This window comes from Pantherophis guttatus, chromosome 4 (genome assembly GCF_059756535.1).
Source record: "Pantherophis guttatus breed Tessera chromosome 4, ASM5975653v1, whole genome shotgun sequence".
In the NCBI taxonomy this organism is placed as follows: domain Eukaryota; kingdom Metazoa; phylum Chordata; class Lepidosauria; order Squamata; family Colubridae; genus Pantherophis; species Pantherophis guttatus.
The window spans coordinates 14374901-14388452 of NC_142066.1; the positions used below are offsets into that span (position 1 = coordinate 14374901).

Genomic DNA, 13552 nt, shown 5'->3' on the forward strand with positions numbered 1-13552 from the left:
AAAATAAATCGATTAATACAAAATTATGCATATACCCACTTATATTCTATGACACAGAGAAACAACACAGTCTAGTCCGGATGTATAAATGTACATGACAAGAAATACAATGTAGAAAGAGGGATAGAAACACCACTGATTCAATCGTGTTCAGTTTCATGCACAAAGTGAGGATCTGCTGTTTACTTCTGGGGTGCTTTTTCCAATTTGCGATCTTAACCTACAACCCTGGGGATTTCCTGGTGGTCTCCTATCCATATATCAAAAGTGATCCGAGTCTGCTTCATTTTTCCCCCCAAGGTGAATGAAAGTCGCTAGATGTGAACAGACAGGAATGAAACAAAGTTTTTCAGTCTCAATAACTTTACGTTGTGCGAACTCCAACACATCAAGTTGGGAGATTGTGGGAACTGAACTTAGAATAACTTTATTGTCACTTTAAATGTACACTGATCGGCAGAATTAAAATGAAATTTCGTTGCAGTACAGCTCTCAAAGGGCCACCATCTCCAATATCCACTACATATACGTGACAAGTAAATAAATACATAAATAAATACAACTTATGCGTACACCTACATACCCACATATATGATGCTGCATACATCATAAAGGTGCTGAGATTCAAAAACAGTGAATTAAAGAGCGAAGAAAAAGCAACTTTTGTCAACTAAAAGTCAAAAGTTTCACTCCAAGGTTTTGGGTTTTTTTTGTTTGTTTGTTTGTTGTTGTTTTGTTTTGTTTTTGTTTTTGTTTTTTTTGATTTTCCAGATCTAAAACCTTGTGTATTTGCTATTAGGCGAAACAAGGAATGCGTATCTTTTCCTCCCTTTTTTGAAGTTTCCAATTCTAAGTTCATCATTTATAAATGTCTCATTTACTACTAGAAGCACCCCTGTTATGACAATCACTGCAAATTTAACGTCTTACTCATTGCATTTGATTGTCCGCTTCAGCAAGGACATTCGGTAAAGGTGGGTACGGTTCTTGGGCAGGGGGTTGGACTAGATGACCTGTGAGGTCCCTTCCAACTCTATTAATCTGTTCTCTGTTAAATTGGCACAGCAAATTGATGACACGTGGAATCTTATTTTGCAGAACGAACAGCGCCACCTGGTGTCCGCATAACTTTTTAACATTTTATAATACAAAAAAATAAAAATGCATAGAGTGCTTGTGATCTAAAGATGTTTTCCAAGATGATCTTGCACGAAGCGTTGGTGGTATAGTGGTGAGCATAGCTGCCTTCCAAGCAGTTGACCCGGGTTCGATTCCCGGCCAACGCAAATCCTTTTTTTCCCCCTTCCTTTGTTTCCTAAAAGGACATTCCAGTAGTTTCTTCTTTTGCATATATTTTTTTTGCAAAAAATGGCATTTTTCCAAGCTGCCTCATTAAGCAAAGCTTTAAAAAAAATCATTTTACTAAGTTTATTGATTGCTCTAAATGTTCCTGCTGGAACAATTCATAATGATTAAAAAAATAACTCTTAAATTTAATAAAATCATTTGTTTTGTTCTCCCTTTTAAATGAAATTGCAAAAAACTGAAAAGCAGTTTCTGGGTTGGTTTTTTTAAAATTTTTATATGGAAAGTGTGTATAAACACAGGATCTGTTGTAATTTTATTAGAGTTCCTATATCAATTAAAAAATAATCTGCACAGCCAAGAGTTAACTTTGTTTTTTTTTTCCATCTAGTAATTGTCCGGATTTTATTTATTCACTCATTTTATTAATTCATTACATGCACCACCACTTCAGGAGCCTCTTGGCAGTTTGCAAAATATAATCACTGCAAATACTTCTCACAAGCAACAAATACTTTTTACACACACCCTAACACCTCTCAAGGATAATGAAATGCTACAGTACAATACAATACCCAAGTTGCAAAATGTCCTATTTCTATGACATCTTTAAACACAGTTTTTTCTAAAACTCTGCCAGCCCGGGCACTGTTAGAAATTCAAGGTAGGGCCATTTTGACATCTGATGGGGAGAATTACAAGAACAAAAAACACTATTGGACTTCCATACCTCTGTACATTTTTTTTTCTTCAGTGAAATCATTAATTTTATTCATGGAGGGGTTGCAAAAATTCATTTTATTATGAGAGAGGGTGGTTGTATTGCAAAATTTGAGAACCAATAACAGAAAAATGCATTTTTTATCAGGTGCAGAAACAATTTTCACTTCAGTTAAATGAGTTGCACAAGCCACATATATTTTAATGTTTCTGCAATTTTTATCGTTCCTATACAGATTTTTGAAATACAGTACTCCTTCCATCACTTCAATTTCATCCCAAATATCTCATCACTCTTATTTTTAATTCCATTAACTCTCTTTGGGCTCCTTGTGTGCTCTTTTTTAGTCACTTCCAAAATATATTTGTGTTAATCTACATTATTTCAACTATTTCTCCATAGATATATTGCAATATCTTTATTTCCCTTTATTAGCATCCGTGTCTCGTATGCAATTTTTCAATCAATACCTTCTTCTGATTCAACACCGCTGAACATTTTCAATCACACTATTTACAGCCAAAAGCCCCCGAAATCTGTACATCTTAAGCTCCCATTCCCCCATCTCAGTTGGGAGTCCTGAGAAAGCAGTTTTGAAGTGTAGGAAGAAATATCCTTCTGGATTCTGCTCCAAGTGGGGAAAAAGACACTGGAAACATAGAGACTGCTTGGAAAGATGGTTTAATGGTGGACAGGATCACATGGCTTGAGTTCCCGAACAGAAAAAGGCAGATACAGGGAGTTTTCGGGTTTTATGCTCTCTCTGGCTTTGAACTTCCTGGGGGCCCGAAAGAGTATCCTGATTGGTTGTCAGACTCCCAGGGGGTGCGGGTCTTAGGTAGCCTTGCTGGCGGATGTAATCTTCCCAGGTGCCATGTGGTGAGTTTTGTCCTAGATGGGTCCCATTGTCTTGCAGATGAGGTCCATTGACAAAGATTGAGTTTCTGCCTCTGGCCCATTAACAAAACGGTGGGGGCAGGAAGGTGGGAGCTGCTTTGTCTTTAAAAACATGCTTCTTCATTTCTCATACAGGGAAACATAATATTCTGCCTTTTTAATATTTCCTAAAATATTTCATTCCTCTAGGAAAGGGGTGCGTGCTAACCTCCTACAGAAGCTTTGAACCCTCCTCTCTTAATATGTTCTCTGAGAGTGAGATACCTAAGTTCAGGCAGTATCTAAATTTAATCAAACAATTACAGATTCTGCCTGAAGTGATTTGAACAACCGTATTTAAGCCCAGGGTGAAAGATGAATCATGGTACATGTATGTACAGCTCCAACTCTGTTTTATTCTCAATAAAATCCCAACTGTTGTTGTTAGTTACGAAGTCATGTCTGACCTATTGCGACCCCATGGATGTTTCTCCAGGCCTTCCTGTCCTCTACCATCCTCTGGAGTCCATTTAAGCTCACGCCGACTGCTTCAGTGACTCCATCCAGCCACCTCGTTCTCTGCCATCCCCTTCTTCTTTTGCCCTCAAATCGTTCCCAGCATTAGGCTCTTCTCCAGGGAGTCCTTCCTTCTCATTAGGTGGCCAAAGTATTTGAGTTCCATCTTCAGGATCTGGCCTTCTAAAGAGCAGTCAGGGTTGATCTCCTCTAGGACTGACCGGTTTGATCGCCTTGCAGTCCAAGGGACTTGCAGGAGTCTTCTCCAGCAGACAATACTTCAGGAACATTTAAGTTAGAAAAGCCAGTTAGATAACAATCGTAAAAAAAATATATTAGTTGAAACTTGGAGATCATCTAGTCCCGTGATGGCGAACCTATGGCACGCGTGCCACAGGTGGCACGCAGAGCCATATTGGTGGGCACGCGAGCTCAGCACTGGCACACATGCACGCGCTGGCCAGCTGATTTTTGGGCCTTCTGGGCCCACCGGAAGTAGGGAAACAGGCTGTTTCCTACCTCCGGAGGGCCTGGGGAAGGCTGTTTTCACCCTCCCCAGGCCCCTAGAAAGGCTTTGGAGTCTGGGGAGAGCAAAAAACTTGCCTACTGGGCCCACCGTGCCATCGTGTGCCAAAAGCGGGGGGAGTGTAGGGTTACGCACGCATGCGCGGGGGTGGGCGGAGCACATGGAATTATGGGTGTTGCTTTTGGCACGCGATGGCAAAAAGGTTAGCCATCACTGATCTAGTCCAACCCCCTGCAGGAATCCATGCTAAAAATACCCCCCCAGCGCTGACCATGCATCCTCTGCGGTTTTAGTGTTTAAAAGTCCCTGAATCCATGTTTAAATCTAATTGGCCATAGAACAGAGATGGAGTTTACTGGAGCTTTTGTTGTGTAAGGTTTTTAAATTCAGCTCAGAATCTGATAAGTCCAACGAAACTCTAAACACGAGGCTACTGATAATCAGCTTTATTTTCCGCAGAAAGCAAAACTGGACGACCCCTTTTTGCCTCCCATCTTAAAACAGAGTAGAAAGAAAAGCAGGCGCGCGCACACACAAAAAAACTTTCCCAAACTTCTTGTAATTCACACAGCTTGCGTCATTGCTATAGAAACATTATTTCATATCATGATTTTTCTCAGCGCCCTGAAAACAATAGACCTTAGAAGGGGAAAGAAATACATTTTCGGGCATATAACTCAAGAGCTTTGTTAGGGAATGCTATCTCTCCTTAGGTTGCGGAGAATGCACATTTTAAGTTACAGCAAACAAGCAGAATCCACATTTTGCATTTTGCAAGAAGTTACATTAGGTACTTGGCAATTCGCCTAGAGCAGGTGTCAGCAACCTGCGGCTCCAGAGCCGCATGCGGCTCTTTGGGCCCTCTGCTGTGACTCCGTTGGGTGATCCCACCACTGGCTGGCCTCACCCCTCTTCCTCCCCTCCCAGTCACTCCTCGCCTGGCCTGAGAAGGTAAGGGCGATGGCAGGGGATGGAGAAGCAGCCAGGGCAGAGATACAGAGATACAGAGAGAGAGATACAGAGAGAGATAGAGATAGATAGATAGATAGATAGATAGATAGAGAAAGAGAGGGGGGGGGTCAAAAGGGTTTTGTGGTTCCCGGTGTTTTTTAACAACCGGTTTTCTGCCCTAATGACCAGCTGGGTAGGCGTGGCTGGGGGGGGTCATGTGACTGGTGGAAGTGAGTGGCATCGAGTTGGCTCCGCCCACCCAGGTTTTGTGGCTCCCGGTGTTTTCTTTTCTGTGGGAAATGGGTCCAAATGGCTCTTTGAGTGTTTAAGGTGGCAGACCCCTGGCCTAGAGGCTTTATCTATGAAAATTGGCACATTAAGTCACAACTGAGCTCAGCTTCACCTTAGACACCCTCTGTATATGCTCTAAATCCTTTCAGTTGAAATAATTACTGAATAATTTTGGACAGGATTGGTGGTAAGGCACCAGGGATGGAGTACGGTTTGAAATCGCTTAACCGGGAGGATTTTTCATCAGGTTCGCCTGATTCGCCAGTTGCGTCCCTTTCCAGATCGGGACTCGTTACGCACGGTCACTCATGCCCTCGTCACCTCCCGTCTGGACTATTGTAACGCTCTCTACATGGGGCTCCCCTTGAGGAGCACGCGGAGGCTCCAACTGGCGCAGAGTGCGGCCGCGCGGGTGGTGACGGGAGCGACGTGGCGCTCCCATGTAACACCTCTCCTGCGTGAGCTGCACTGGCTCCCAGTGGTCTTCCGAGTGCGCTTCAAGGTTTTGGTTATCACCTTTAGAGCGCTCCATGGCTTAGGACCTGGTTATCTACGGGACCGCCTGCTACCACCAATAGCCTCCCACCGACCAGTACGCTCCCATAGAGAGAGGCTCCTCCGGGTGCCGACAGCCAAACAATGTCGACTGGCGGCCCCCAGGGGGAGAGCCTTCTCTGTGGGGGCACCTACGATCTGGAACGAGCTCCCCCCGGAGATACGGAGGATCCCAGATCTGCGTACCTTCCGTCGCACGCTCAACTTTCCTATTTCATCAAGCCGGCCTGACCTAAGTCTTTCCCCTTTTTAAATGGAAATTTTAAATCTGGTTTTAAATTATTGGGGTTTTAAATTTGTTCAGCCAAATTATTTAATTCGTTTTAATCTATTTTAAATTTTGTATTTATGTTTTATACCATGGCTGTTCACTGCCCTGAGTCCTTCGGGAGTAGGGCGGTATAAAAATTCAATAAAATAAAAATAAATAAAAATAAAAGTTAAGCAAGGAAAGCCATCAGGACCCAGCGTCACTAACACCTTTTAGGCAATTTGGGGGTTCCCTCGTGGGGCGCAACATGTAGCACTCAAGAGCCTTGGTAGCACAGTGGACTAATGCACTGTTATTAACATCTGATGCTTGCAATTACTGCAAGTTCAAATCCCACCAGGGTCAAGGTTGACTCAGCCTTCCATCCTTTCAAAGGTAGGTAAAATGAGGATCCAGTTTGTGGGGGCAATAAGCTGACTTTGTACAAATATACAAAAGTATGAAGGCTATTGCTTAACGCATTGTAAGCCGCCCTGAGTCTCCGGAGAAGGGCGGCATATAAATTAAAGCAAAAAAAAAAAAAAGATGCTGGGGAGTATGGTAATGAGCTGTGCAATAATCCAACTGGTCACTCCGCTTGCAGGGGGTCCCTTAAAAGCCCCCCCCCCACCTACAGGTTTGAAAAGGCCGTTCAACAGAAGACAATTAAGGGTGCTCACAACAAAACCCACAGTTAGGAAACAATACTGTGGGAATGCGGGTTGAACTGGATACTCTGTGAAGGACCCTATTTTGTTCTCTCTTTGTTCAGAACATAGACTGTATTTGCAAAGGCAGAGACATATCCTTGTAGAACATTCCTGAGGGTTGAAGTAATCTGCTAACGGGAGATGGACCCCCTCAGCTGGCAGCAAATATGATAACATAGCCAGAGTTAAGTTTTGTTTTCCACCTTAAGTATTGCTTTCCTAGAATTCACGTGATTTACTGTAATAGGTAGAATGTGAAACCTATAAGGAGAATATATGGATGTTTTTCTATTTCTTGTATGTAATATGAGATGTGTAGCCATAATAACGCCTTCTGAGGACGCTGTATTTTGATAACTAATAAAAGAGATGGTAGCCTTTTGTTCTTTGCTCCATCATCCCGAGAAACACCTGCGTTTGTGTCTTCTCTAATCTGGACCATACATGAGGAGCCCACCAGGTTGATTGCAACACAATACCCTCAGCGAACAACAACTTTCCAAAGGGGTTTCACACTTGGCCAATAAAGAATTCTATCTTCTTTCTCACATAAAACGCTTCTGAGAAAAAGGGTGGATCGCTTTTAGACTCGACTCTTTGCGGCGATCCTAAGGAAGACCCTTGGGCGGACTTCAGCCCTTTCCGCGAATTAGTGAGAGGGCTCTTAAAAGAGCCTTTGGGATGGGGAGTTGTCAGTGGGTCTCTGGGCGTCTTTTTTACGCCCTCTCCCCGCGGATGCGCCGGGCCAGCTGGATGTCCTTGGGCATGATGGTGACGCGCTTGGCGTGGATGGCGCACAGGTTGGTGTCCTCGAAGAGCCCCACCAGGTAAGCCTCGCTCGCCTCCTGCAGGGCCATGACGGCCGAGCTCTGGAAGCGCAGGTCGGTCTTGAAGTCCTGCGCGATCTCCCGCACCAGCCGCTGGAAGGGCAGCTTGCGGATCAGCAGCTCCGTCGACTTCTGGTAGCGGCGGATCTCGCGGAGGGCCACGGTCCCCGGCCGGTAGCGGTGAGGCTTCTTCACGCCGCCCGTGGCCGGAGCGCTCTTCCGCGCCGCCTTGGTGGCCAGCTGCTTGCGGGGCGCTTTCCCGCCGGTCGACTTCCGAGCCGTTTGCTTGGTGCGAGCCATCCTTCTCTCTAAGCGCCGCTGCTCCGCCGCTGCCGCTGCTGCTTCTCCTCCTCCTCGCCGGAATTCGAATGAAGGGACGCGCGCTGTCGCGGCCGTCCTTTTATAGCCGGCTCGCTCTCTTCTGATTGGCTGGGGAAGAAAGACGCTGTTCGAATGTTCGAGATTCGTCGGGGATTGGTCAGAATTAGACAACCAGAATCCTAACCAAGTGTCAATGCAACAGGTTAACCCAGCTGTTTCCCGCCGGTCCACTTGCGAGCCGTTTGCTTGGTGCAAAGTTTTGGAGGAGTTTGCGCGCTCTTAATCCTGGGAATTTATACCCGGCGCGCTTTCTCTCCCCATTGGCTCTTTTCGAATTTGAATCTCGCGCCCAAATTTTGACTCCGCCCTTTTTTTCCCCTCTTCTCCCTCTGGTTTCCCATTGCGATTTCGGTAGCTGCTTTTCATCGGAGTAATGAACTTATTATTTCACGCTACCTGGTTGCCTTCTCTCCCCGCCCTTAACTTTCTCACGGTCTGATCAAGAATGTTGTTTTTTTTTTTAAAAAGGGTTCTTTTTAAACGTTTCAAAAAAAAATTCGAAATATCTTTTTTTAAGCCAAGCGGTCCTGATGTTGAGGCTACAAGACATCCTTGAAGTCTGTAGAGAGATTCTCCATCATTCAGGTCGTGGTTGTCCCAAATGTACTTTTTTTTTTTCAGGAGACAAGGGACTTTCTCTTGTTTTTTTTTTTTTCTCTTTTGAAGACGTTTCGCTTCTCATCCAAGAAGCTTCTTCAACTCTAGACAGGAGCTTCCATTTCCCCCACTTGTCCCGTCAGAGCTGAAGAAGCTGCTCGGATGAGAAGCGAAACGTCTTCAAAAGAAAAAAAAAACGCCGAGAAAGTCACAGTTGAAAAAGCAAGTTATTGTTCAAAATTTGGCAACTTTTTAAAGTCGTGGGTGGACTTCAACTGCCAGCATTTTCAAGCCATCTCTATATGTTTTAAAAGTGTGGTAGCGTGGCCGAGCGGTCTAAGGCGCTGGATTAAGGCTCCAGTCTCTTCGGAGGCGTGGGTTCGAATCCCACCGCTGCCAAAGGTCCCTTTTGAAAAAAATTCTCCCCCCCACCTTTGAGATTCTGCCAGAACCAAAAGCGAAGCGATCTTCATCTAAAAATGTTTTTTTTCTGCTTCGCTGAGAAAGCAGAGTTGAACCTGATGACAAGTTTGAATGGCAGCGGTTGCTCATCTTTTATCCTGCCAAAAAAAATAAAATAAAAACGGTTTAGAATATGCATGTGTTTCTCTCCAGAAGCCAAATTTGACTTGAGGGACACTTTCCTTTTGTGCGGTTAGAAGCAAGGGTGAGATCCAGCAGGTTCTGACAGGTGGCGGAAATTTTGAGTAGTTCGGAGAACCAGCAAATAGCACCTCTGGCTGGCCCCAGAGTGGGGTGGGAATGGATATTTTACAATATCCTTCCCCCAGGAGTGGGGAGGGAATGGGGATTTTGCAGCATTCTTCCCCTGGAGTGGGGTGGGAATGGAGATTTTGCAGTATTCCTCCCCTGGAGTGGGGTGGGAATGGAGATTTTGCAGGATCCTTCCCCTGCCATGCCCACCAAGCCACGCCCACAGAACCGGTAGTAAAAAAATTTGGATTTCACCACTGGTTAGAAGGCTACTTCTAGCCGTAAAGATTTGTTTAGCCACCAAATCAAGACTCTGGGTGGGACGCAATGATGGAAAATTACAAAAAGCAACCACCGAAAGAAATCTTAAAATTATAAATAAAAAGAAGACGGATAGCAACCTCTCTTCCCAAGAGAGATGACAATAAAACATGCCTAACCATATCACCCTACTACCATCTCCCCCTCTCCCTCTTCCCCGCCCACCCGTCTGTCTTTTGTTCTCATGTCCCTGTTTGTTTGTTTTCTTTTTCATTATTTATTCTATTGTTCCGTTACTTTATTACGATTATACTTACACACTTCTTTTCATTTCTTTGTAGTAAGAATAATAGATTCTTACTAATAGAAAGGGATAATTAGAACTGCAGAAAAAACAATTGCTACCAACCTGCCTTCCCTTGAGAATAGAATAGAATAGAATAGAATAGAATAGAATAGAATAGAATAGAATAGAATAGAATAGAATAGAATAGAATAGAATAGAATAGAATAGAATAGAATTCTTTATTGGCCAAGTGTGATTGGACAAGCAAAGAATTTGTCTTGGTGCATATGCTCTCAGTGTACATAAAAGAAAAGATGCATTCATCAAGAATCATAAGGTACAACACTTAATGATAGTCATAAGGTACAAATAAGCAATCCGGAAACAATATCAATATAAATCGTAAGGATACAAGCAGCAAAATTACAGTCATACAGTCATAAGCGGGAGAAGATGGTAGTGGGAACGATGAGAAGATTAACAGTAGTGCAGACTTAGTAAATAGTTTGACAGTGAGGACCTGTATACTGCAGGAGCCAAAAAGAGGGCTGTGAAAATATTTACAGCCCTCTGTAAATATTTGAAAAAAATATTTTGAAAATATTTACAAAAATATTTATAATTTATCCTGGACATAAATTGTTTCAACTCCTACCCTCAAAACGACGCTATAGAGCACTGCACACCAGAACAACTAGACACAAGAAACAGTTTTTTCTCAAACACCATCACTCTGCTAAACAAATAATTCCCTCCACATTGTGAAACTATTCACTAAATCTGCATTACTATTAATCTTCTCATCGTTCCTATCACCCATCTCCTCCCACTTATGACTGCATGACTGTAACTTTGTTGCTTGTATTCTTATCATTGATATGGATTGTTTCCTAGTATGATTTGATTGCTTATTTGTACCCTGTGATTGTTGTACCTTATGATTCTTGATGAATGTATCTTTTCTTTTTATGTACACTGAGAGCAGTGGTGAAATTCAATTTTATTTACTACCGGTTCTGTGGGCATGGCTTGGCTTGGTGGGCGTGGCAGGGGAAGGATACTGCAAAATCCCAATTCCCTCCCCACTCCTGAGGGAAGGATATTGGAAAATCTCCACTCCCACCCCACTCTGGGGCCAGCCAGAGGTGGTATTTGCCGATTCTCTGAACTACTCAAAATTTCTGCTACCGGTTCTCCAGAATCTGTCAGAACTTGCTGAATTTCACCCCTGACTGAGAGCATATGCACCAAAGACAAATTCATTGTGTGTCCAATCACACTTGGCCAATAAAGAAGGAAGGGAGGGAGGGAGGGAGGGAGGGAGGGAGGGAGGGAGGAAGAAAGGAAGGGGAAAGGAAAGAAGAAAAGAAAAGAAAGAAGAAAGGAAAGAAGAAAGGAAAGAAGAAAGAAAAGAAAAGAAAGGAAGGAAAGAAATGAAAGAAAGAGAAAGAAAGAAAAAAGAGAAAGATAGAAGGAAAGAAAGAAAGAAGGGAAGGAAGGAAGAAAGAAAGAGGAAAGATAGAAGGAAAGAAAGAAAGAAGGAAAGGAAGAAAGGAAAGAAAGAAGGGAAAGGAAGGAAAGAAAGAAAAAGAAAGAAAGAAAGAAAGGGAAAGGAGGGAAGGAAGGAAGGGAGGGAGGGAGGAAGGAAGGAAGGAAGGAAGAAAGGAAGAAAGAAAGAAGGAAAGAATGAAGGAATGAAAGAAAGAAGGAAAGGAAGGGAAGGAAGGAAGGAAGGAAGAAAGGAAAGATAGAAGGGAAGAAAGAAAGAAGGGAAGGAAGGAAGGAAGAAAGAAGGAAAGGAAGAAAGGAAGGAAAGAAGGGAAAGGAAGGAAAGAAAGAAAAAGAAAGAAAGAAAGCAAAAGGAAGGAAGAAAGAAAGAAGGAAAGAAAGAAGGAAAGAAAGAAGGAAAGATAGAAGGAAAGAAAGAAGGGAAGGAAGAAAGAAGATAAGATAGAAGGAAAGAAAGGAAAGAAGGAAGGAAGGAAGAAAGAAAAGAAGGGAAAGGGAGGAAAGAAAGAAAGGAAGGAAAGGGAAAGGAAGGAAGGAAGAAAGAAAGGAAGGAAGGAAGAAGGAAAGAATGAAGGAATGAAAGAAAGAAGGAAAGGAAGGAAGGGAAGGAAGAAAGAAAGGAAAGATAGAAGGGAAGAAAAAAAGAAGGGAAGGAAGGAAGGAAGGAAGAAAGGAAAGATAGAAGGGAAGAAAGAAAGAAGGGAAGGAAGGAAGAAAGGAAGAGGAAAGATAGAAAGAAAGAAAGAAGGAAAGAAGGGAAAGGAAGGAAAGAAAAAGAAAGAAAGGGAAAGGAAGGAAGGAAGGAAGAAGGAAAGATAGAAGGAAAGAAAGAAAGAAGGGAAGGAAGAAAAGAAGGGAAAGGGAGGAAAGAAAGAAAAAGAAAGAAAGGAAAGGGGAAGGAAGGAAGGAAGAAAGAAAGGAAGGAAAGAAGGAAAGAAGGAAAGAAAGAAGGAAAGGAAGGAAGGAAGAAAGAAAGAGGAAAGATAGAAGGGAAGAAAAAAGAAGGGAAGGAAGGAAGGAAGAGGAAAGATAGAAGGAAAGAAAGAAAGAAGGAAAGGAAGAAAGGAAGGAAAGAAGGGAAAGGAAGGAAAGAAAGAAAAAGAAAGAAAGGGAAAGGAAGGAAGAAAGAAAGATAGAAGGAAAGAAAGAAAGAAGGGAAGGAAGAAAGAAAGAAGATAAGATAGAAGGAAAGAAAGAAAGGAAGGAAGAAAGGAAGGAAGGAAGAAAAGAAGGGAAAGGAAGGAAGAAAAAAGAAAGAAGGAAAGATAGAAGGAAAGAAAGAAAGGAAGGAAGAAAGAAGGGAAGGAAGAAAGAAAGAAAGAAGAAAAGATAGGAAAGAAAGAGAGAAGGAAAGAAAGAAAGGAAGCAAAGAAGGGAAAGGGAGGAAAGAAAGAAAAGAAAGAAAGAAAGAAAGAAAGAAAGAAAGAAAGAAAGAAAGAAAGAAAGAAAGAAAGAAAGAAAGAAAGAAAGAAAATAACCTAGAACAGCCCCAGGGCAGGGCGGGGTAGGCGAGGAATAAATGTAACCAAGAAATAAATATTGAAACTTTTAAGACGCCTCGCTCCACTTTACAGCCCTGTTGCAATTCCCAATAAACGAATTGCAACAGAGTAACCAAGGCGAGACGCCTCAACGTTCCATCTTCAATCAAGGCCACGCCCCCCAATTATCTCAACGTTCCATCTTCAATCAAGGCCACGCCCCCCATTATCTCTCAACGTTCCATCTCTCGAAACAATGGACCGAAAAGCCCCGCTTTGCCTAACAATAGAAATCCTATCATACAGGGAATCTCAGATCCGCGGAGAAGGATCGGGTTAAGCCAAACTGCCCATCCAAACAGACCCCTAAGATTTCCCGCCTTTCCCACCCGGTACAAAATTGTAAATTAAAAATACTGTAGCTAGAATGATATAAATATACACTTATATCATTCTATCTACAGTATTTTTAATTTAACTCTGTTTTAATCTAACAGAGAATTCTATTACAACCATGGAAACAATAGACGTAAGTATGTTGTATAATATCCAGTTTCTATTTTTTTTTTTTTTCCTATACAGTATGACTATTGCTTTGCTAGGTGGCTCAGTGGCTAAGACGCTGAGCCTGTCGCTCAGAAAGGCCGGCGGTTCGAATCCCTAGTATAGGGATCCTTGAGCAGGGGGTCGGACTAAATGACCTCTGAGATCCCTTCCAACTCTGTTGCTGTTACTGAATAAGAGGAAAAATGGTCGAAATTAGGATGTGTATATATTTTTTTTAAAAAAAAGGGT

At 42.8% G+C, this 13552-nt stretch overlaps 1 protein-coding gene and 2 non-coding genes across 3 annotated transcripts; 2 read left to right on the plus strand and 1 right to left on the minus strand.

Annotated features, from left to right (window-relative positions):
* Positions 1-1214: 1214 nt before the first annotated feature.
* Positions 1215-1286, plus strand: TRNAG-UCC (transfer RNA glycine (anticodon UCC)). The gene has a single exon. It is a non-coding gene; the product is annotated as a tRNA-Gly (tRNA).
* Positions 1287-7381: 6095 nt separating this feature from the next.
* LOC132709309 (histone H3) lies at positions 7382-7892 on the minus strand. The gene has a single exon (XM_060682644.2). The coding sequence runs from the start codon at positions 7826-7828 to the stop codon at positions 7418-7420; it is 411 nt and encodes a 136-aa protein (XP_060538627.1). The 5' UTR covers positions 7829-7892; the 3' UTR covers positions 7382-7417.
* Positions 7893-8823: 931 nt separating this feature from the next.
* TRNAL-AAG (transfer RNA leucine (anticodon AAG)) lies at positions 8824-8905 on the plus strand. Its single transcript has one exon. It is a non-coding gene; the product is annotated as a tRNA-Leu (tRNA).
* Positions 8906-13552: the final 4647 nt, after the last annotated feature.

Coding starts and splice junctions, on each gene's coding strand:
- LOC132709309 (XM_060682644.2), bottom strand. CDS start 7,828: ATGGCTCGCACCAAGCAAACGGCTCGGAAGTCGACCGGCGGGAAAGCG.